General features: G+C 32.9%; 1 protein-coding gene and 1 long non-coding RNA gene across 2 annotated transcripts; both read left to right on the top strand.

The window, feature by feature from the left end:
- Positions 1-2,034: 2,034 nt before the first annotated feature.
- Positions 2,035-16,959, top strand: LOC145305247 (uncharacterized). The gene is made up of 6 exons (XM_080146846.1): positions 2,035-2,210; positions 5,115-5,241; positions 8,335-8,405; positions 8,871-9,036; positions 11,572-11,642; positions 16,507-16,959. Exons 1-6 carry the CDS (start codon positions 2,082-2,084, stop codon positions 16,591-16,593), a joined length of 651 nt encoding a protein of 216 aa, XP_080002972.1. The 5' UTR covers positions 2,035-2,081; the 3' UTR covers positions 16,594-16,959.
- Positions 16,960-18,231: 1,272 nt separating this feature from the next.
- Positions 18,232-18,945, top strand: LOC145305256 (uncharacterized). The gene is made up of 2 exons (XR_013874557.1): positions 18,232-18,398; positions 18,635-18,945. It is a non-coding gene; the product is annotated as an uncharacterized LOC145305256 (long non-coding RNA).
- The last annotated feature ends 3,840 nt before the right edge of the window (positions 18,946-22,785 follow it).

Raw genomic sequence — 22,785 nt, 5'->3', positions numbered from 1 at the left:
GACGTCATACGATAGAATAGCCAATGAGAGGCTAGTATAAAATTTATGCTGGCCTCTCGTTGGCTATTCTATCGTATGACGTCATAATCTGTGGAGGGAATTTTATCATTTTTCTAACTTTACTTTATATAATAGGATATTTTCTCTGCTAGTAATGGTCAACAAGGATGACAACATTCATAAAAGCGAAGCACTGAAACGGTAGGACAAACGGACATTAACACTTGTATAGTGTCTGAACTGAATAATCAGAATATAAAAGTAAAAGAGTCGAAGCAAAAGTGTAAGTAATTTTTTTTGCGAAACTGCTTAATACAGGATAGTGTTTATGGACATACTTACATTTTTAGGACTTGATTATAGAGTTGCTTCGCTTATAAAATTGTTCTTTGTTGTCCCAGGAATCAGTATACCAAAAATCAGATCAAACGGATAATTAGATCACATAAAAATTTGTTGTTAAAAAGTAGAAAAATCAACATATTTAAAATGGACGTACGGACATTCGGGTAATGATTATAGAGTTGCTACGCTTTCTAAATCGTACCTAACTACAACATGAATCACCATGCAAAGTTTGAAATCGATAGGACAATTCTAACATGCCTAAATTAACGAATAAAAGCTATCTATCTCGGACAGACGGACGTACGGACCGACCCTAATTATAGAAAAGCTTCGCTTTTAAAAAGTACAATATCTTTTATCAATTGTCATTTTTTTAATGTGAGAAAGTTAAAAATTTAGTAATATTTATTTACGGAAATCACCAATTAAGGTAAAATTCAAAGGGATCTAAAGGGATAAGACAATGGCCGATAAATTGATTTACATCCCCAATGATAATACATAAAATCAACCCTTCTGTAGATTATAATTAATTGTTGAAAAATTCAACTAAATTCTCCAAAGTTGTTAAGCCAACGAATAAGATAACATTTTTATAAAACTTTGGGGACTAGTGTAATAAACAGCCCAAGGTCCCCTCCCACCCTTTAAAATTCCTGCGGCCAATTATACGTAATCAATTTTAAGTCGCTTTAGAACCTTACTCGAGATAAGACGACAATATAGTTTTTGATAAGGGGTTTAAACAAGGGGAGGTGGGGAAAGGCAACAAAAAATCAGGGTAAATTGCCCCCTAATAAACGCAATGGGAGGTAGCTTATTTTTTGGGGTGGGGTTTATTATGCTGTGTGTGCGTATGTTTGTGTGGGTCTGTGTGTGTGTGTGTGTGATGTATTTATGCGCCTAAAATTAAGGAAAGGGGTAATTTTTAAGGGGGAAAAGAGTGTAAAAATAATAAGTAGTGGGAAGGAAAAGGAGGAGGGACAGTAAGGGACAAGGGTGCATTTTTCTCAGTTTGGTTTGGCAGATTAACATGTAAACATTTCAGTTCAAAATTTTTGTACCGGTTTAATTTATGAATTTTTAGATTTAGTAATTAGTATGTGAAATATTATATTAGAATGTGTTTTTTAAAGTTTTATATTTAGCGTTTTCTTATTTGTTAGCTTAAAAACTTTGGGGACTTTTATTGAACTTTATTTAATTGGTTGGTTCATTAAATTGATTGTCTTCCATTTTTTGCCTTAAGGTTTGAGTAGTAAATGTTTTAATTTAGTTAGTTTATATTTTAAACAAAAGATCTCGGAAATGTCAGATTGGATTAAGCTAATTTTAATGTATGTTTTTAATCTCTTACAAAACGAGTCACTGCCATTATTTTATTTGTAATATTATATTATTACGCTCTTTTGGTCTTTATGGCCCCTATTATATAAGGGGAATGCCGGGGCCAAGATCCTTTTAGTTTTAAAAAGAATTTCTTTGTTTTCGGGTGGGGACTGGGGTGGAAGTTTTTCACTATGAGCGATTCCTCTTGTGAGTAAGAAACCATCATTCGACCTACAAAAAAACATCATTCGACCTACATAAAGCTTCACGGCCGTCAAGAAAAAACCATTTTGGTCCAGCCGTAAGTGATATCGTTCGTTACACGCAGATACAGGGACAGAAAGACAACCTGTTACTTTTTGTTATCCACTTATATTTCAGAAATTAAAAATCTATTATAAAAAATGAGAACCCCCAAGGGACCTAAGGGAGGAAGGGGGGCCAGCGCCAAGACCGAGGTCAACAAGCTCAGAAAGAAGGCAATGAAAAATAAAATGATGAAAAAAACTATGCTGGCTTTAGATGATACTAAGGTGAGTGAGTACTTTCACAGAAAGAGAGAGAGAGAGAGAGGAGACAATGGGCTCATTGATACACTGGTCCCCAAAGTTTTAATAACGTTTTCTTATTTGTTGACTTAACAACCTTGGGGACTTCTAATGAATTTTGATGGGTCGATTCATTAAGTTGATTGATTAAAGTTTCAATCACTAATTTTAATCTAAAAAATGGGTAATTTTGTGTTATTTACCTACTAAGTATATTTGCGATAACTTTTATTTAAAAGATTCTTCCAATTTTTAACATTTACAAAACAGCCTGCTTTATTGCTTCAAGATCCATGTCAGATCTATATAGGAAATAAATGTCTATATATGAGCTTAAATTTTCCAAGGAATAAATGTTTAAAACTCATAGTGCTCCAATAATCCATAATAAACTCCCATTGACCAGAATGATATGACCCATTATTTTACTGCTTGAAGAATAAATTCTTTTTTTATTTCATGTTGCTATTTGAATTATATTGAAGTATTAAATTTATATTCATAAAACAGAAAATTTAAATTTATAATAAAGTAAATAAAAAAAAACTTAGTTTTAAAATAACTTGATACTAGCGATACGTGCGTAATGTGGTCAGATATTGAACTAAAATTTAACAGTTACCTAAACATTTTAACCCTTTTAGGGCGATAATTTGAAATAAAAAATATTAGGATCCTAAAATATTTTAAAGAAAGAGGAAATACTTTAATACTTTAAACAGGGATAGGACAATGGAAGAAAAGATTAATATTTAATCTAGCTAATAGCGGAATAATTTTAGAACGCCATCTCTAGTATCATATATAGGGGATGTACATCAAATTACGGGCCATTGTCTTGTAGAATGTAGATAGATAGATCATAGATACCTATTGAAAATAAAAATTAAAGATAGATAGATAAATCTACTCTAAGCCCATTATCCTTTCACTTCTCTATTTAACTCTCACTTTTTTTTACAAAAAAATGCATTCAATAAAAATCTGCGGGGATTGTAATCCTGAAGAAAAAGTACAAGCTGGTTGATTATTAACTAATTAAAGACGTCCAAGCTTTTTATTTTGACATGAGTAAAATGAGAGGTTACAAAGTAAACACCCCTTTACCCCCACCCTTTGGCGTATATATATATAAGAGGGGGGGAAGTTTTGACACATTTGCGTAAACAGTGAGTATAGGCTTTATCTTTGGACTGAGAGGATAGGTTATTAGGGATAAAATCTTTCTATATGATGAATTTTCCCAAGTTTTAAGATTTTTTGGATAGGCCTCCACCTGTTCAGAGAGGACCTGGAGGCCTGCAGCTCCTGAACTTGGAGGCCAATCAAAAAATCTTAAAACTTGGGAAAATTCATCATATAAGAATGATTTTATCCCTAATAACCTATCCTCTCAGTCCAAAGATAAAGCCTATACTCACTGTTTACGCAAATGTGTGTCAAAACTCCCCCCCCCCCCCTTAATGCATCCTTTTTTATTTTTTTTATCTCATGCGTCTAACACTGCAGATCTAGATGGGCATTTACAAGGATGTCTGGTGATGGTTGGGAGGGTGGTGTAAAACGACATTTATTTAGAACTTATTTTCCTTACATGGATTTTTAATCCCCCAAAAATATCAGGGGGGGGGGGTAGGTGCCCTGCTCTCTCAATGTATTGTTACTACATGGGGAAGGAGAAATTTTACACCCCCCCCCCCCCAAAGAAAAAGCTTGGATGTCCTTGAGTATTTATTAACTTTTTTTATAAAGATTATTCCCATATATTTTCTGAAAAACAAACTAAAAAACCTATCTATCTATTTGAATTTGTTATTTTGTCACCTGAAACATCTTTGGTTTATAATTGTTAGAAAACTTGGGAATACTGATCCTTATTCGTGCAAGTACACTGATTTTGAATTCTATTTCAATATCCCCCCCCCCCCCCATTGCACATAATCAGTCATACCCACTTACCTTTTTATTCAGGGAGGAAGGGTATATCCCCCCCCCCTTACACATTATCAGTCATACCCACTTACCGTTCTATTCAGGGAGGAAGGGTATATCCCCCCCTACACATATTCAGTCATACCCACTTACCTTTCTATTCAGGGAGAAAGGGTTTATCCCCCCCCCCCCCCACCTTTTGCACATTATCAGTCATACCCACTTACCTTTTTATTCAGAGAGGAAGGGTAGATAGCCCCCCCAACCCTCCCACTTATAAAAAACTAAAATGGATTAAGTAATAAGTCTAAAAGTAGAAATAAATACACAAAGTTCTGTAGAGCAATCATTAATATTTACCAAACCTAAAATAATCATAAGTATTATTTCCATGATCCAATTATTCATCTAATACATCAGAACGATAACAGTTATAAAAGCATGGCTCAACAAATCAGACACACTTGATTTTTAGAATATCGATTCATAGGTTATTATTAAACCTTTGGGAATGGTGTAATAGACAGCCCAATGACCCCTTGCTTCCTGGGTATAAAAAAAACCTTCTTAGGTACCTTGAAATTAAAGTTTCCTATGCAAAAATTTGTCTACCTTGAACTGAACTAGTAAGTAAAAGTTAGAACGTGTTAATCCTATTATATAAAGTAGTAAGTTTTTTTGTCTTTAAAGCTTAAGATTTTATTAACTACTGATTCAATTGAGTCCTTTATTTTGAGTAAGCTTTACATAGATCCTGTGATGGTTTAAGGCTAACTAATTAATTTTCAAGATTTAGTATTGTTTAAACTTTAAACTTAAAGTGTTTTTTTCTGCCTCTTATAATACAGAGCCCCTAGCATCTCCTGGTTATGTATTCCAAGGAGTAATTAAGAAAAGAGTATAAAATAGCCTAAAATCATTCCAGGACCCATATAAACCTTCCCTCATTATTTTTAGGATGATTATCGTGGATTAATGAACGACAGCAACTTATCATCTATCAGCATAATCGGCAGCCCGGCTCCAAAACAGCAACGCCAGCAGAAACCTAAAAGTCCGGCCAGAAAAAAGGTCGCAAAGTCAGGTAAAATCCTTTATATAATTTTTTCAAATTTAAAATCATGGTAGGACAAACAGACAAAATGAATTATAGAGATGTCCAGTTGATAATTATCGCTGAAATTTCCTAACCTTACTGAGAAAAATGTCTGATGCATGATCGATTGACTGACAAAGTAAATTATACACTTCATGCTTATTGGTATTAGGAATCATCACTAAAAATATCAACCATCTATTTGCAGCAGAGTAAATCGCATTATGATTTGCCCCATAGCGTTACAGACGGACTGAGTGAATTATAGAGTAGCTACGATACTAAAAAAAGTTCATGGGGCGATTTTTTGGAAGGTACCCTCCCCTGAAATAGAAAATAACCTTCCCGGGATGTCTAAGAAACTATATTGTAAAGTGTAAAGATAGGTACAATCTTAGGTTAGGTGTTGTGTATATTATCAGAGATCTAAAGGGATAAGACAATGGCTGATAAATTGATGTACATCCTTAATAGTTATTCACAAAAGCACCCCTTCTGTATATTACAATTAGGGGTTAAAACGTTTAGACACTCAACTAACCAATCAATCAAAATTCACTAAAAAAGTCCTTGAAGTTGTTGAGCCAACGAATAAGTAACCGTTTTTGTAAAACTTTGGGGACTAGTGTAATAAACAGCCCAATGTTCCCTTCCCTCTGATATTTGTACTATTATACTCTTGAGAAGCAAATATTTATTTGTATAAAAAAATCAATTACTGCTGGCGTAATGGTAAGAATGGCTACCATTATGCTCTCTTAATTGGTTTACCCAAGCTATTCTCAATGCTTTTTACGTATATTAAGTGGTGTTGCTTTTCTATAATATAGTCATATCTGTACTAAACAGCACTATATAGATATACAAGCGGCTATGTCCCAAGCTTCTAGGGACTCTGTGTTCGAAGGGATGGATAAGGAAAGAAAAATAGCTTTAAACCATCCTTGGAATTAAATTTAAAATTTGGTTTGTCAAAAACCATGCCGTGACCTATGGGAAGCTTCCCAAAAGTTGAAAAATCCACGTTCTAATTTATTGGGGGGGGGGGGGGGGGGGATACTACAATCTCGTAATCAGTGCACAAATTGCTTTTACGTTTTTTCTTACTATGAAAAGGATTTTCCTTGTTTTTTTTTATTATTGATACATTTTCACCTTTCCATTAATAGACAAATGTAATCATAAGATATATTTTTGGAAAGTACTTAAGTAACATATATTAGTAAACTTTAAATTTAGAGCTGAAAGAAATAAATGTACATCCCCAGTAATGATACAAAAAATAACCACTTCTATAGATTGAAATTAGTGGTTGAAACGTTTGAACACTCAACTTAATAAACTAACTAACTGAAGTTGTTGAACCAGCGAATAAGAAAAAGTAGTTTAAAATTTCTATAAAGACAGGCGGACATAGTAAGTTAGTATAGAATAGCGACTTCGCTATAAAAAAGTATTGTAATAGGTATAAAAATTGTATACAGACTTCTGATTGTCATTAATATACAGACAGACGGACAATGCTAATTATAGAACAGCAACTCCGCTATAAAAAGTATTGTAATAGGTATAGAAAATTGTATACAGACTTTAAATTGTCGGCAAGTTGACATAAATGTAAACATAAAATGAGACAAACATACAGAAAATTTATCTCAACGTATTATTAACTTTTTCAAAAGAAAAATTAAAGGTTTAAATCCAGTTTTTGTCGCGAGTGACCAAAGGCCATGGCCAACAAAACAGTTAAGAATCCTATAGCTTTTATAGTCTATAATATGATGCATGGTTTTTTAGTATAATTGCAGGGATCTAAAGGGATAAGACAATGGTCGATAAATTGATGAAATAGTCCTTTATGATTATACACAAAATTACCCCTTCTGTAGATTAAACTTAGTGGGTAAATAACTAAATAAATCAACCAATCAAAATTCGATGAAGTCGCTCTAAGTTGTTATGCAAACGCATAAGAAAACGTTATTATGAAACTTCAGAGACAGAGCCTATAACAATCTAACTCTTGATATAATTGTCCTAGTATTTGAGAATATTGCTCCTTCTCTAAATGTTACCGGAAAGGCAATAAAATAGATTTTCTAATTTCATTTACACACACAACATTTAGCCTATAAACAATTTAGATACATTATACTCTGTGTAAAGAATAGAAGGGCGTTTGTTTGTTCGTCAAGATCTAGAAACGGCTAGTGACTTAAACAAAATTCAGATACATTTAGTTATTTCTATAAAGCGGTTGGATGTGTGTGTGGCTGTCTTAAGATCTTGGAACGGCTGTTAAGTTAATATTCTTGGAACAGCTATTTTTCTTATTAAACCTTTTTAGTTGTTACATCGATAAATTTATATGTATAGAAGTATAACCCAGACAACTACCTGGATGCAGTATTGGGGAACTTTTTTGTCTACTAGCAAATTTCTGCTCTTTTGTAGCGACTTGGCTGTGTTAATATTCCCGACGCTATATATTGGCTGTTATTTTTAAAGACCCAATTGAAAGTCGGCATAGGGTCCACGGAGTTGGGGGAGGGGACTTATTGTAATTTAACCCCTTCTTTTGTCTTACTTTCATATTATATCAACCTAAGATGTTAAAACTTCATTATTAGTATTGAGTTATTTAGTGGTAAAAAGCAAATATTTATCAGGCAATATAACATAATGTAGTTCACCTAAAGTCCGTAATCTAAAATGTCGGTCAACATAAACCAATAAAATTATAGAGATGTCATCACCTTGCATCTTGATTTGACAGAGGTTTTCTCTAATGATTTAAAGGGATAAGACAATGGCCGATATATTGATTTACATCCCCAACGATAACACACAAAATAACCGCTTTTGTTGATTACAATTAGTATTTAAAACTTTTGGACACTCAACTTAATAACCAAACAATCAAAATTGATTTATAGTCCTCAAATTATTAAGCTAACAAATATGAAAATTATTAGGTATAAAACTTTAGGGACTAGTGTGATATACAGCCCAATGTCCCATCCCTCCCTGTATGATATCACTGGTAAATTATGAAAAGGTACCTAATTCTTTAATATTTAGAATCCAGCTTATCCCTGAAAAATCTGAGTTCACAATTATCCAGACGAACTAGCAGAAGAAAATTAAAAGAGGTAAGGTTAGGGATCTTACGGGATAAATTACGATAAATTTATAAAAAGTGGAAATATTAATAAACAAGTTTTTTCTGTTTATTATAATTATTGGTTTAAAAGTTTTGACACTGCTAGCCTAAACCAATGAATAAAGATTTAATTAAAGTACCATTCAATTTTATCATATTCATACCCGGTTAAGACTATCAGATAAAGGCCTTAAAGGTTATTAGTTACGATAATTTTACGACTTTGTATTTAGTCACTGGTTTGCAAAAAATTGCATTAATAGCAAGAAGCTTTTTATAGTGCCTATAAAAAATGTCACCATACTGGCCTTCCATTGGTCAATTTAAATGTTTACTGGTCTGCCATTGGTAATTTGTCTGTGTATTGGACTATAATTGGTCATTTGTATTGTATTACGTCATTTTTTATATGAACTATAAAGAGCTTCTATTAGTAAATATATGTTTTAATTAGGAGCCAGTATTAGAAACGTATGCCAACATGGAGGTTATGGAGACGAACGGGGACGAAGCTCTTGCCAAGCAGGGCAACACTCTCAAAGTTGTCAAGGTTCAGAATGGTGACCATCAGAATGGAGCTGCTAGTAATGGCGTTCATGAAGAGAATGGTCATGCCGAAGGTAACATTCAAATACCTAGCCTATAAAATAACGAGAATGACAACATCCATAAAAGCGAAGCTCAGAAACTGAAGGACAAACGAACATAATCAGAAAACGTACATATAAAAGTCAAAACGAAATTGTAAGTAAATTTGTTGATAAACTTACATTTTAGGAAATTATGACTATTATTCTGACTTGCCAAAATCAACGATAAGTGCTACGGATTGGCCCAAAGTATAGAAAGGCTTTACTTATAAATATTTTGTGTTTGATTCAACTTACACAGACGTAATTTAGGTTCACTTAACATTAAAGTTTATACCTATTCATAATTTCTGGGTACCTATTAAATGTAATTATTACATACTTGAACAAGAATGATTATAATAACGTTTTCTTATTCTTTGGCTTAACAACTTTTGTGACTTTAATTAAATTTTGATTGCTTGGATCTTTAAATTAAGTGTCAAATCGTTTCAACCACTAATTATAATTTACAGAATGGGTAATTTTGTGTATCATTATTGAGGATGTATGTTAATTTAAAGGCCTATGTCCTTATCCCTTTAGATTCCTGATTAATATTACATATGCATATGAGTTAGGAACAGCACTAGTAACCTAAATACTATGCAAACAATATTAATAAATATAATATATGTTATGTGTTGATATTATTTTAAACGAACATTTAATAAAATAATTAATACTAGAGTAGAGCCCTCTATTAGCACACTTGAAGCGTGTGGGGGGGGGGGGAGTCAACCCCATCATATTCAATTCTATTTTTAAGAGGAAAATTTTTTCTAGGGGTTATATCCTTTGAAAGGGTGGTGGTACCCTCCCCTAAAATAGGACCTATGAGAAGCTACATTGTACAGGAGAAACATACCTAGTGGTTTAATGGTTAGATAAATCATTTGGTACAAATAGACAGCAGACTCATATATATCCTGTTACTTTAGTATAAGGATATACTACCTATCGTTTTCCATAACTATGAGTTAAATATTATTATAGTTATTCTGTTGAATCCTTATAATAAAGTAACAGGATGTCTGTTTGTACCAAAGGATTTCTAAAATCTGAACCGATGTGGTGCTCCTTTAGAGTGTAGCTTCTCATATGACCTAGGAAGGTTCATAGCTATTTTGGGGAAGGGTACCACCACCCTTCCAAGAGAAGTCGCTAAAAATAAAAATAAAAACGACGCCCTGCGGATATTTTTGTAATTATTTAAAATGTAAAATCATAACAAACAACATCTAGCGGCGAATAAAACATTATTTGTAAATACTTAATTTTAACAAAGATTGAAAAGAAACACCTTTTTTTTCGATTCCATAGAGACCTCTAGGGGCGTAACCGCCAGTAACTATAACTACAGTACCTTATTGTACTCTATTATCATAAGTTATACCTTCTTTATAGACAGACATATAATTATTTTTATCTCACTTAGGTATTGAATACATTAATGTTAATCATTTCCTAGGGATAAAGGGATTGGAAAATGTAAGATGAATATTTATGTTGGGGACCCCTAAGTTTAAACTTGAATAAGGGTTTTAATGATAAGAGATTTATTGTTGGCTCCTGCTATAACTTGTCAGGGACTTCTAATTCTTACTTTACCTAATATCAAATAATCATTAGATACTGTTATTATCGCTAGCGGCTACGCCCCTAGAGGCTTCTACCAATTTTTTCGCCCGCTGCATGGATGAGTTTGGTTGTAATTTTTTGGGTTTTTTCTCTTGGGATGATGGTTGAACCCTCTAACCTTCCCAGGACCTATGAAATTCTACACTGTAATGGAGAACCATATCGGTTCGAATGTTAGTAAGATCCTTCGGTGCAGAAAGCAACCCTGTTATTTCATTTTAAGAATTTGTCTCGACAAATCCCTATATTTCTGATGTTATAGGTTATATTCATATGGTATTTGATTTACATAATAAATCTCTTTGTATATTATCTCCAAGTTATTGTACTTACATGGATTTACCTTTATAAGGGATAAGACTACGGCCGATAAATTGATGTAAATCCCTAATAATGATACACAAAATTCTCTCTTTCCACTTTTGGACACTCAACTCAATAAATAAAACCAATCAAAATTAATTACATGTCCCCAAAGTTGTTAAGCCAACGAATAAGAAAACTTCATTAAAAATTTGGGGAACTAGAGTAATAAACAGCCCATTGTCCCCTATCTTCCTGATATCAGCTACTATGTAATAAGCATTAATACAATTCTCAAATTATAAACGGTTAACTCTATTCTCAATACCTAAAAATGATCTTCTTTTTAAATAAAAGTACTTAAACAGATAACTTTTCTCATTTCTTTGCCCCTTTAGAGAATGCATTTGCTTTATTTCGAAAGGTTAATAGCCTAAAACCTGCCTAGTGCAGATAAACTTAAAACTAACGGTACACTGCGTGATCTTACATGACTAACAAATGAAATGCACATCCTGTTATTTTTTACAGTTAGGTAAATAACTTAAGTATAAATGCTTAACCATTTTTTTTTATTTTCAGAAGGTGCATCCCGGTTCCAAGGTGTGAAGAATTTGATTAGCTCGGCTGTTTGGGGCGTACCTTATGCTAAGGTGAGTTTAGTGTTTAAATTTTTATCTTACTAGTGGCTACGCCCCTAGAGGCCTCTGTGTGCACGTATGATTTAGAATGTTAAAATCAGCTGTTTACCAAAAATAGCTAAACCTCCTCAAGGTGGTGCTAGTATGTTTTACGTTTTTTTTTGCGATTTCTCTTGAGAGGGTGGTGGAACCGTATCCTCAAATAGTTATAAACCTTTACAGGACCAAAGAGAGGCTTATGCACTGAAAAGGAGAACAATTTTGGTTCAGCGGTTAGCAAGATCCTTCGTTACAGATAGACAAATAGAGATCCTGCTACTTTTATATAAGGATTATAGATTTATTTCCCTAATATTCAACGCAATATATTTTGTTTCTTATTCAACTTGTTAAAACGCTTGACACAATTTGGAAGTGTTATGCATTTGTTGTTATTTTCTATTAAGTATTCAAAAATTGCAGCCTGTTGGCATATTAGAATTTTTACAATATAGCATTTTGTAATATAACATCCCCCCCCCCCATACTTCAAAGTTCAGACAACTTTTAAAAGGACACGTGACTAACTAAAAAATAAGTAGTAGGATATATGTGTGTCAGTCTAAAATTCGCGTTCGTGGCTTTACACGTAGCGTATCTGCTCGTCGCCGTGTAGGAGATTGGAATCCAGGAATAAGGTATAACCAACAAGCGAAATAAATATAAAATAATATTTGGGGGGGCAAATAGAGAGGTCGTCAATTTTACGATGTGTTGCCCGCCAACTACAGCTGAAAAAACACATGTAGGTTTCGGGATTTTTTTCCGAATTAATTTCCAATCTTAGCTCACCCCCCGCGTCATAGCTAAACGAACATCAGATCTATAGTATAGATGTATATACATATAGGATCTACTGCAGTTCACGGTAAAATATTGCTGGAAAGCAACATTTTCAAAAATTTTAAAGGCTGCTAGATGCCAAACGGCTAAACGTACAGATCTTACCCGCACACCATATTAAGCGGCATAAGAAGGCCTACTAAAAATCTGGAATAGCCAAGATCCAATGATGCACAGGGAAAGCTTCACTAAAGAAAAAACGCGTAAAATAGGTCTTTTTCGCGCATTTCTCTGCACTGCGAGCTAATTATGCATTATTGATTTATGGCTATTCCAGATTATTTGTAGGCCTTCTTATGCCGCTTAAAACAGTGTGCGGGCATGATCTGTACGTTCAGCCGTTTGGCAGCTAGCAGCCTTTAAAATTCATAGATTTTTGAAAATATTGCTTACCAGCAAAATCACCGGTGTCCTGGATAGAAAACAGGTTTTTTTTTGACACTTTAATAAAATCCAGTTATGATCACGTAACCAGCATTCACATTCACTCTAGTAATAAGCTACTATTATTTTCTTCAAGCTATGAGCCAAGTGCTTTCCTGTCAGTTAGCTGCTCTTACACTATCTTGAATACACTATCTTGCAAATTATTCATCCAGCTTAGAATCCAATATGTATCTATAATCATTCTATAGGTTCACCTATGTAAAACCTTCCATGGTTCTCACTATGACATTTAATCAGTAGTAAAGACAAGCAGTGTGTACAAAAGGCAGAGACTCAATCAAGACCAACTATAGACTGGTCTTTACACGGATTCCAAGTTCATGTCAAACACTTACAAGTGATAATCCCACTTGTTAAAAATATTAACCTTCTACTAAGCTCTTTTGAACCAAGGACTGGTTGTATATTCAATTGTAGCCTGGTATATATGGTAATATAGGACTTTAAACATGGCAACTGTGGTTGTGGATATATATGTTATACTCCATGCAGATATTGTTTTGATGTTAAGACATCAAATCAGCCAGGAACCAATATTGAGCAGGATAACTTGTTAATATTTCAAGGAAACTTGTTTTAAAAATATAATATGTCATGAGCCATGCAACAGGGACATGAAATATTTTTTAAAAAGTTAATTACTAGAGTTGTTTAAACATCAATTCAAATATTTACTTCAAATAACTCTTATTTCATTTCTAGACTACAAATCTTAGATTATTCAAGATTCTTAAAGATTTTGTTATTAATGATAACACAGTTTTTTAGTTCAGCTGTATTTATTATACTTTTCTTGTGTAAATTTAAGTTAACTAAGCTGCAAATGTGAGAAAATTGTGATTTTTGAAGGAAAAACTATGAAAATTTGGGTATAAAAGTAATTTTCAAAAAAAAACCACAAAAATGATCAGCTGTGATTTAACGAAAGTCATGTACTGAACCGTCATTGTCTCCCGGTCATGACTACATAGGTCTTGTGAGACGTATGTCAAAAAAACCTGTTTCCTATCCAGGACACCGGTGATATTTTACCGTGAACTGCAGTAGATCCTGCATATTTCTACCTCCCTCCCTTATTCAATGATCTTTTTTATATGCTACCAAATTGTTTTCTGCTACTTGGCTGTGTTATAATATATTATTCGCGACACCATTGGTTATTGTTTAACACATTCTCCTCTATTGTTTTACGAATCAAAATCATTTATTCTCCAAAATTTGTATAACTCTTTTAAAAAACTAGCGGCTTCGCCCCTAGCCTCTAGGGGCTTCGCAGGTAAGGGGAATATCTAAGGTAAAGGGAAGTCAACCCCCCTATATAGAATTTGTTTTTTAAAAATAGGCTCTGCTACAGGCTGACGCCTTGATGCCTTTGAATTTAAAAAAAGGGGGTTGAAGGATTTTTTGTGGGTTTGGGGTGTCCCACCCCCCAAGAAAATAGCTTAAAACCACCACAGGACCAATAGGTATATACCCTAAAGAGTAGAATCCAATCGGTTCAGTGGTTACCGAGATCTTAAGCTTCAGACGGACGGACAGACAGACAACAAGCTACTTTGTATTATAGATTGTATAAATGGGATATAAAGTAGCTTATAGAATCCATGTTATTTTCTAGATTATCTTTTCTTTGGCTGGGGTTACTTTAACCTTTCTTCAAACTTTTGCATCAAATTATTACAACCTACAAACTTTAGAAAAAGTGTTTTCACAATGATGCTACCCTTCCTGACTTAACAAATTTTAATGAATTAGTAGATCAATAGTTAATATATTTTGATTTAAATTTTTTACTTACAGCTTTTTAAAACAGTAAGTTAAATTAAAGGGCTTTGCTGTTACTAATTTATAATAATGATGACATCTACACTGGATAAGGAGGGGGTGGGGCAATGAGCTGTTTATTACACTCCCCAGAGTCTCATTCGTTGGCTTAACAACTTTGAGAACTTTTAACGAATTTTGATTTGTTGGTTCATTAGGTTGAGTGTCAAAATATTTCAACCACCAAATGTAATCAACAGAAGGGGTAATTTAGTGAATTATCATTCATATGAACATCAATTTGACGGTCATTGTCTTATCCCTTTAGATCCCTGTTTATCTACACAGTAGAGAGAACGTAATAGAGAAAAACAGAATACTCAACTACCCCTAGAGTATTGTAGCTTTACCAATAAAAATTAAAAATTGTTGAATTCGGGGAACGCCTTAGTTTTGAGAGGTTTTGGAAAATGCCTATTCAATATAAACCTCATTTTCTCATCCTTACCTACTCTCTTTCTTTCTCCTCTCCCTCTTTTTTTCTATATCTCTTTCTTCCAGGCCTTTGCAGCCGTTGTTAGCCGCTTTTTTAAAGTACAACATTGTGGATAAATCATTAATTTTCCTATTGAGAATCCGAAGACTTTTAACAAATCAGCTATTAACAATATCAAGATAAAAATTGCCATTTCCCCCCCTATTTTCACATTGATGGGACATTTGAATGTTTATTTCAGAAGTTCCAAAAGTTTTATAATCACGTTTTCTTATTCGTTGAATAACCAACTTTGGGGACTCTTATTGAATTTTGATTGGTTGGCTCATGTTTCAACCACCAATTTTAATCTACAGAAGGGGCAATTTTGTGCATCATCATTGTGGATTTACATTGATTTATCGGCCATTGTCTTATCCCTTTAGATCTCTGCGGCTGAAGGGTCTTACTTTCTTCACCTTTATTACTTTTAGAAAGTTGGTTTGCAATATAATTTTTTACTCTAATCCCAAACAAAATAAGTTCTAAAAGCTTACATGAGCAAAGAAATGTGTAGGAGAGAGCTTTTTGTTTCAGGATTAATAAAACAACAAGGGAAAATATGTCAATATACAGCGCAGCTATAACAGAATTTTACGAATTAGGAAGCGTAGCAACTCTATAAACGTTACCAGAAAGTCCGTACGTCCATTTCATTGATGTTTAACTTTTTTAACAGCAAATTTTTAGGTGATATTATTATCCTATTCATTTGATTTTTGGAATACTGATTCCTATAACAACAAAGTACAATGTTGTAAGCGAAGCATCTCTATTATCAATTCCTAAAAATGTATGTATGTCCTTAAACAGTTCCCTGTATTTAATCAGCTATATTTTCTTAAAATTTTGTTTTGACATGTTTATTTATATTCTGCTTATTAAATTCTGACACTATACAAGTGTTAATGTTCATTTCAGAGCTTCGCTGTTTGGATGTTGTCATCCTTGTTTTGGATTAAAGCTTATATAGTTCCCCTACAGTTCATTAAACTAATAGAAGAAAAATCTCTCAAATATAAGATTTACATTAAAATCAACACACCTTTTATTTGTTTTGTTTTTGTAGAAGTTGAGGATAATATTTGTTTAATGAAATTAATCTATATAAACTCATAAAAATCTTTAAAATCTAGGGGGATACATACTTTAATGATATTACATAAATATTAAAATTATAGTGCCGCTTCCGTTAGAATCTAAATATATCAAGTTAGATAAACAACTAATTAATTGTTACCATTACAGGTGGTGGAAGATGGTCACGAGGTTGAGGCTAACAGTTCAAAGCTCAGCACTAAATCCGAAACTGCCAGCGGCTGCATAATTTCATAAATTAGATGAAATTACAGAAATAGGAACAATGGATGATTAGTGATTTATCGCATCGTATTATAGACAGCTTTCCGCGGATATTAAAATAAAAAAACGTTTTGTGAGGCCCGAGGGTCCGAAGGCCCTGGTTAACAAAACTGGTATTAAATTTAAGATTTTATTTTGATATCAATGGAAGGTAATTGTAGGTAATACGATGCTATATATGAGTTTTTAGTATGGCTTAGAACTGGACCTAATCCAGCGAATATTGAACGGTTTCGAAGCGCAAAATGAAAAGTTATTCTTCTAAACAAGTAATTTGACAATTCTATACCTTACAATTGTGCAAAGAGCATGCAAGGCGATCGTTGACTAAGAACAAAAGAAGAACGGCTATAAATCCATCTCTGCAAGAAATATATATCAAGCTGGTTTTAAATATGGGTATTAAATCCTTACATAAATCTTCAAAATTGAATTAACTCAAATGTTTTTGCTCTATTTATATATTATTATTCTTCAAGCAGTTGAGGATATGAATTTATTTTTAGAGTAATTTGAAAATTGTAAATGTCTTCTGTCTTGTCTTTATATTTTCAGTATTGCTTCCAAAACTATCAATATCCGCTGGATTAAAACCAGTTCTAGGAAATACTTAAAAATCATGTATCGTATCGTATTACAGCCATATTATTTCGAATGTTTGGCTCCTCAGAGTTAACAAAACTGGTTTTAATCTTATTTTTGATTATCCACGGAAAGCTGTCTACAACACGATGCGATAAATAACTATTATGCATCAAAATGTACAATAGCATGCAGCATTTGTAAGCATAGATCATTTATTTAATAATATTAGATCAATGACTATAATAATTAAAAGTTGGTCACGTAAAAATGTGAAACTTTTTAGAGTGCCTATAAGAAATGACGTCATACTGGTCTAAAATTGGTCAATTAAAATGTATACTGGCCTGCCATGTTGCGTATTGGCCTAACATTGGTCATTTGTATTGTATGGCATAATTTTTTAGTCACTTTGAACAGTTTCAAAAAATGTATACCTATTTTAACAAATATTATAAGGGGGGGGGGGTTAATGCAACCATCTCGTAATCAGTGAGCAAATGACACTTAGAATTCGAATTTCGATCTGAACTTTTGCATGAGTAATCCTTGGTAGGTCTATTTTCCCTAAATCGAACAAAAAGTTGGAAAAGTAACGGCTAGTGGCTCAGCCATTCAGCCTTTTTTGCCTATTTTCAGGGTAAATCCATCATCAATTACGTAGGAATCAACTTTTTAAAACATATTTTTGGTTTAATTCATGTTAAATGATAGCAATAACCAATTTTAAAACTTCTAGTACCAACAGCTACCGTCTAGAACCGTTTGATAGCGTTTTGGAGTAGAAAAGAGTATTATGTTGAGAGAGGTTTCGTGACTAATTTGCAATATAGATAACAAAAAAATGGCAAAACACCTGAGCCGCCAGCCGTTAGCCGTTACTTTTCCAACTTTTTGTTAGATTTAGGGAAAATAGACCTACCAAGGATTACTCATGCAAAATTATAGATGGAAATTCGAATTCTAAGTGCCATTTGCTCACTCATTACGAGATGGTTGCATTAAACCCCCCCTCCCTTTGCCGCCTAGCCTAAATTGGAAAACCTAATTTTTTAAGTGTTTTCACCGAAGGTATTTTTTATATAAAAAAAAACTTAAATACATATCATTGTTGTGACTTTTATTGACCATATTTATTTTATAAATATTGTTTTACTTAGTAAATTAATTAATTTTGTAAATATGTAACTTAAAGGGTAAGTTTCATGAAGAGAGTTTAAGAAAAGCTTGAATTTTTGTTACATCTGTTACTCTTTATAATGTAGATTTTAAAATTTGACCTATTCCAAATGAAACTAATGTAATTTATATACTCTTGTGTTTAATGTCATTATGTTTTACATAATGGTAACTTTAACAGACACAAACAGGCATTTTATATATATTATTAGTTTGGATAGCTAAACTCTTGAAATTATCCTCATGGAACTAGCCCTAACATACTCAAACTGGTTAAAAGATCTCATAAATTTTTTATAAAATGCCCAATTGCAATCAAAAATCTGGTTCAAAATAGATATCTTTTTTAAAGTTGTCCTAATACTTTAGTACCTTTCTTTTATAATATTTATTGTATTGTATTTTTCTTTTAATTTCTTTTAAACTTTTTTTTCAAAATATCTTTCCAAATGAATTATATTATTTAAAACCTAAAAAGCCTGCCTTAGAATCTGACATATCATATTTTTTTATTATAAATGAATTTGTTGTTTTTTAATTAAATAAAATGTTATTTTTCGATAATTTTTCTTTGTTTAAATCCTGCATACTAAAGAAGTATATATAGTGTTTGTATGTGTTTTTCCGTGTGTCAAAATTCATTGAAAAAATAATTTTTATGTACTAGCGGATGCGCCCCTGGCATCTACGGTCTCTGTAGTCAAGTGGACAGAAAATTGGCATAAAACCACCCCAGTGCTTAATTAAAGAAATGAAATAACCTAAAACCATCATAAGACCTGGGTACCATATCAGTAGTTATTGAAATTTTTAGCCTCCGACAAAAACTTCACTTTATATTATTAAGTGTGGGGCGAAGCCTCCTTCAAGTTCCAGCAATCGTCTATTGGTGTATCGTTCATTTAAACTGAACTAATTGTAGTCTTCAAAATGGGTTATTTTGTGTATCAACATTAGGGATACACATCAAGATACCACCCATTGTTTTAACCCTCTAATCCATGGGTTTGTCTATATATGGACTAAGGCATTACGTAATTCCTTGCAGCTTGGTAGTGCGAATGGGGCGCTTGTCCAAAATCTGGTAAATGGAGATCGCTCTTCTTTGAGTACTACTTAAATCCTACTTTTACTGTAATACACATAGACATTCTCAAAGTTGGCTTGTCAGTGAAGAATGCTTTTCCTTTTATTCCCACAAGTATAACACGAATTTGGTTGAACCCGTTGCAGTCCAACAAATACCCATCCACGGTATTATATTGCTTTAAATTAAGAATAAATGGCTGGTTATGATGTCCGATCTATATCATATAAGTATATCAAGTTCATAAGAAGGAAGATGGTTTTATAAAGTGTATTTATATTACAAGTGAATCAATTAAGTATGAAAGTTACAGGATAGGAGATAATAAACATAAGTAGTGTAGGACAGGAGATTGCCTTAAGTCCAAAGCATCTAATTGTGCATAGTGTTAAGCCTCTAACATTAGACCTAGGCACAATTCATGCTAAGTACTAAGGAACCTAAATTTAAACTATAATGCATGCTAAATTAACTAAGATCATTACCTTTAAGAAAGAACTTCATAGTTCAAGAGTTAGTAAATAACTGACTGATTTTAAGGTGCAAGCTATAAAGACAACTTATTACCTGGATTTAATTCTTGTCTGTTCAATAAAGTGTCTGTGTGTTAAGCTTGTGACGTAAATGTAGCAGGGGCTTTAGGTATACTTAGTTTTACATAATTGTTACATGGTTATGTTATCAATAGATACAAAGTTTACTTTAAACATATAACATTAGTTAATCACATATAGATTACCATAGATAGGCTAGTATTACTCATATATGGATGTATATTGGTAATAATGGGCCTGAAAAAGCATAAAGGTGCATTAAAATGCCTAAGGGTTGACCATTTTAGCTATTTCTTGTGCCCTGAAGCACGAGAGATAATTACTCTAAACTGTCAATCAAAAGTAGACTAATATTTTATGTAGTACCAATTTATAGAGGGTATAAATAAAGCGATCTAGATGCGAAGCATTTCTTTAAAAGATTTGTCTGTACGTTCAAAGTATTTTGAAATTTAGATGTCGCATCTCCAAGCTATTGTACAGCGTCCTACTTGCTTGAATAAACTATCTTTAATTAGGGATCTAAAGAGATAAGACTATGGCTGACAAACTGATGTAATCTCCAGATTCACATAATTACCCCTTCTGTAGATTAAAATTAGTCGTTGAAACGTTTGGATACTCAACCTAATGAACCAACCAATCAAAGTCGTTAATCCAACAAAATGAAAAAAAAACGTTATTATATAACTTTGGGTCTAATGTATTAAACAGTCCACATTGTCCCCTCTTTCTCTCTGATTTATAACATCTTTTATGTTTTTGTAAGGTACATATTATCTAAATTTATTAAGTAAATACATTATCATGAACATTAAGTTATATAATTTCAAACTTTTCTTTCTGCAAGTTTAAATGTGCAAACAGTACTATACAGGGTGGCTAGAATCTAAAGGGATAAGACAATGGCCGATAAATTGATAAATCTCCAATGATGATATACAAAATTACCCCTTCTGTAGATTTAAATTATTAGTTGAAACATTTGAACACTAAATTATTGATTCAACTAATCAAAACTCACTAATGTCCCTAAACTTGACGAAAAATGAAATATTATTATGAAACTTTGGGGACTAGTGTAATAAACAGCCCATTGACAACTCTCTCTGGGTTAGTATACAGATGCAGTGGCGTGCACAGCAATTCACGAAGGGACTGTAAAGTATTAGGGGGTGAAAAAAGGGGAAGTTTGGCCTTTCCAATTTAAATTACAAAGGGGGTGTTGACAAAAAATATGAATGTCAATTTTTAGTTATGCATACTTTGCTTTTATGCATTGACGTATTTTTAAAAAAGAACATTTTTAATGATTTTAAGATTATCCTTATACCACCTTTTGGTAAATAGCTGATTTTAAAATAGATTGAGTAGAAACAATTTTACGTGACCTTAGAGGCCTCTAGGGGCGAAACCGCTATTAATCAAATATGATATTTAAAAAAATTGTATAAAAGCACCCTGTAATAGTTTTGTGCTAAAAATATAATGTGCTAACATGTTTGGTGTTCTTCAACATCAACAACGCAAATTATTAATACCGCTAAAATCAGAGTAGCCTATATCAGGAATCTAAAGCGATAAGACAATGGCCGATAAATTGATGTTTATTCCCAATGATGATTCACAAAATCTTTTGTGAAGAGTATTTAAAATACAACTTACTTGGCCTGTTAGACTGTATGTCTTGTGTCAAAACCAATTTACAAATTCATATGTTATTTTGTATAGTTTATATCCTCCCTCCCACCCTTTTTTGTGACTTCTAAAGAACCAACTGAAATAGCAGCAGTAGGAACCATTTTAACGTCTTATGACGCAGTGTTAGGTCGAGATTCGAACCTAACATCTTCTCGGCAAAAAGCGGATGCGCCACAGTCGCGGGTTTATTATTTTGCAACTAGTTTTCAGCCAGGAATAGTCATAACCAACAAGCGAAAAAAAATCTTAAATAATATTTGGGGGGCAAATGGAGAGGTCGCCAATTTTACGATATGTTGCCCCCCAACGACAGCCAAAAAAAACACGTATATGTTTCGTTATTTTTTCTGATTTAATTTCATGTGTGGTATAAGCTTGTTTTCAGCGGCTGTCAAGTCATAACTATATGTTAAACTTGGTGTTTATTTTTAATCTAATGACTAATGGTCTAAGTTAGAGAACATACTATTCAAGTACAAATGCAATGCAGGGAGGGAGGGGACATTGGACTGTAAATCATACTAGTACCTAAAGTTTAATAAAAAACATTCGGGTATAGTCCCTTTCGTAATATCGCTCCTTATGGGACGATTCTTCGTATTTTTCACAGTAGCTTTTCTCCCAATTACCTAACCCTGTGGGGCAATCACCCAACCCAATATAACCTAACCTAACCTAAAATAACCTATAAAAAGCCATTTTGAAAATACGACGAATCGCTCCTTATGGGGCGGTGTGACGAAAGGGACTATTCCCAAACATTCTCTCTTTTTTTGGTATTTTTTAGAAATCTCGGTTGGTTTGTTCAAACTATCATTATCCACACTTTTCAACCAATATATTTAATCTACATAAGAGGTAATATTGTTTATTAGCATTAGGGATGTACATTAATTACCATTTTGTTGTCTTATCCCTTAATATCCCTGACAAGTGCAGTTATTATAAGAGCAAAGCTTTTCTAAAATTTATATTACGTCATCAATAACATGCGGCATTAGTATAATATCTACATACTAAGGTGCTATAACTGGTATCTCCTGTCGCTATGTTCGGCTCTAG

The sequence above is a fragment of the Acartia tonsa genome, chromosome 2 (genome assembly GCF_053477335.1).
Source record: "Acartia tonsa isolate MP-2025a chromosome 2, ASM5347733v1, whole genome shotgun sequence".
NCBI classification, from domain to species: domain Eukaryota; kingdom Metazoa; phylum Arthropoda; class Copepoda; order Calanoida; family Acartiidae; genus Acartia; species Acartia tonsa.
This window is presented reverse-complemented; position numbering and strand designations above follow the sequence as displayed.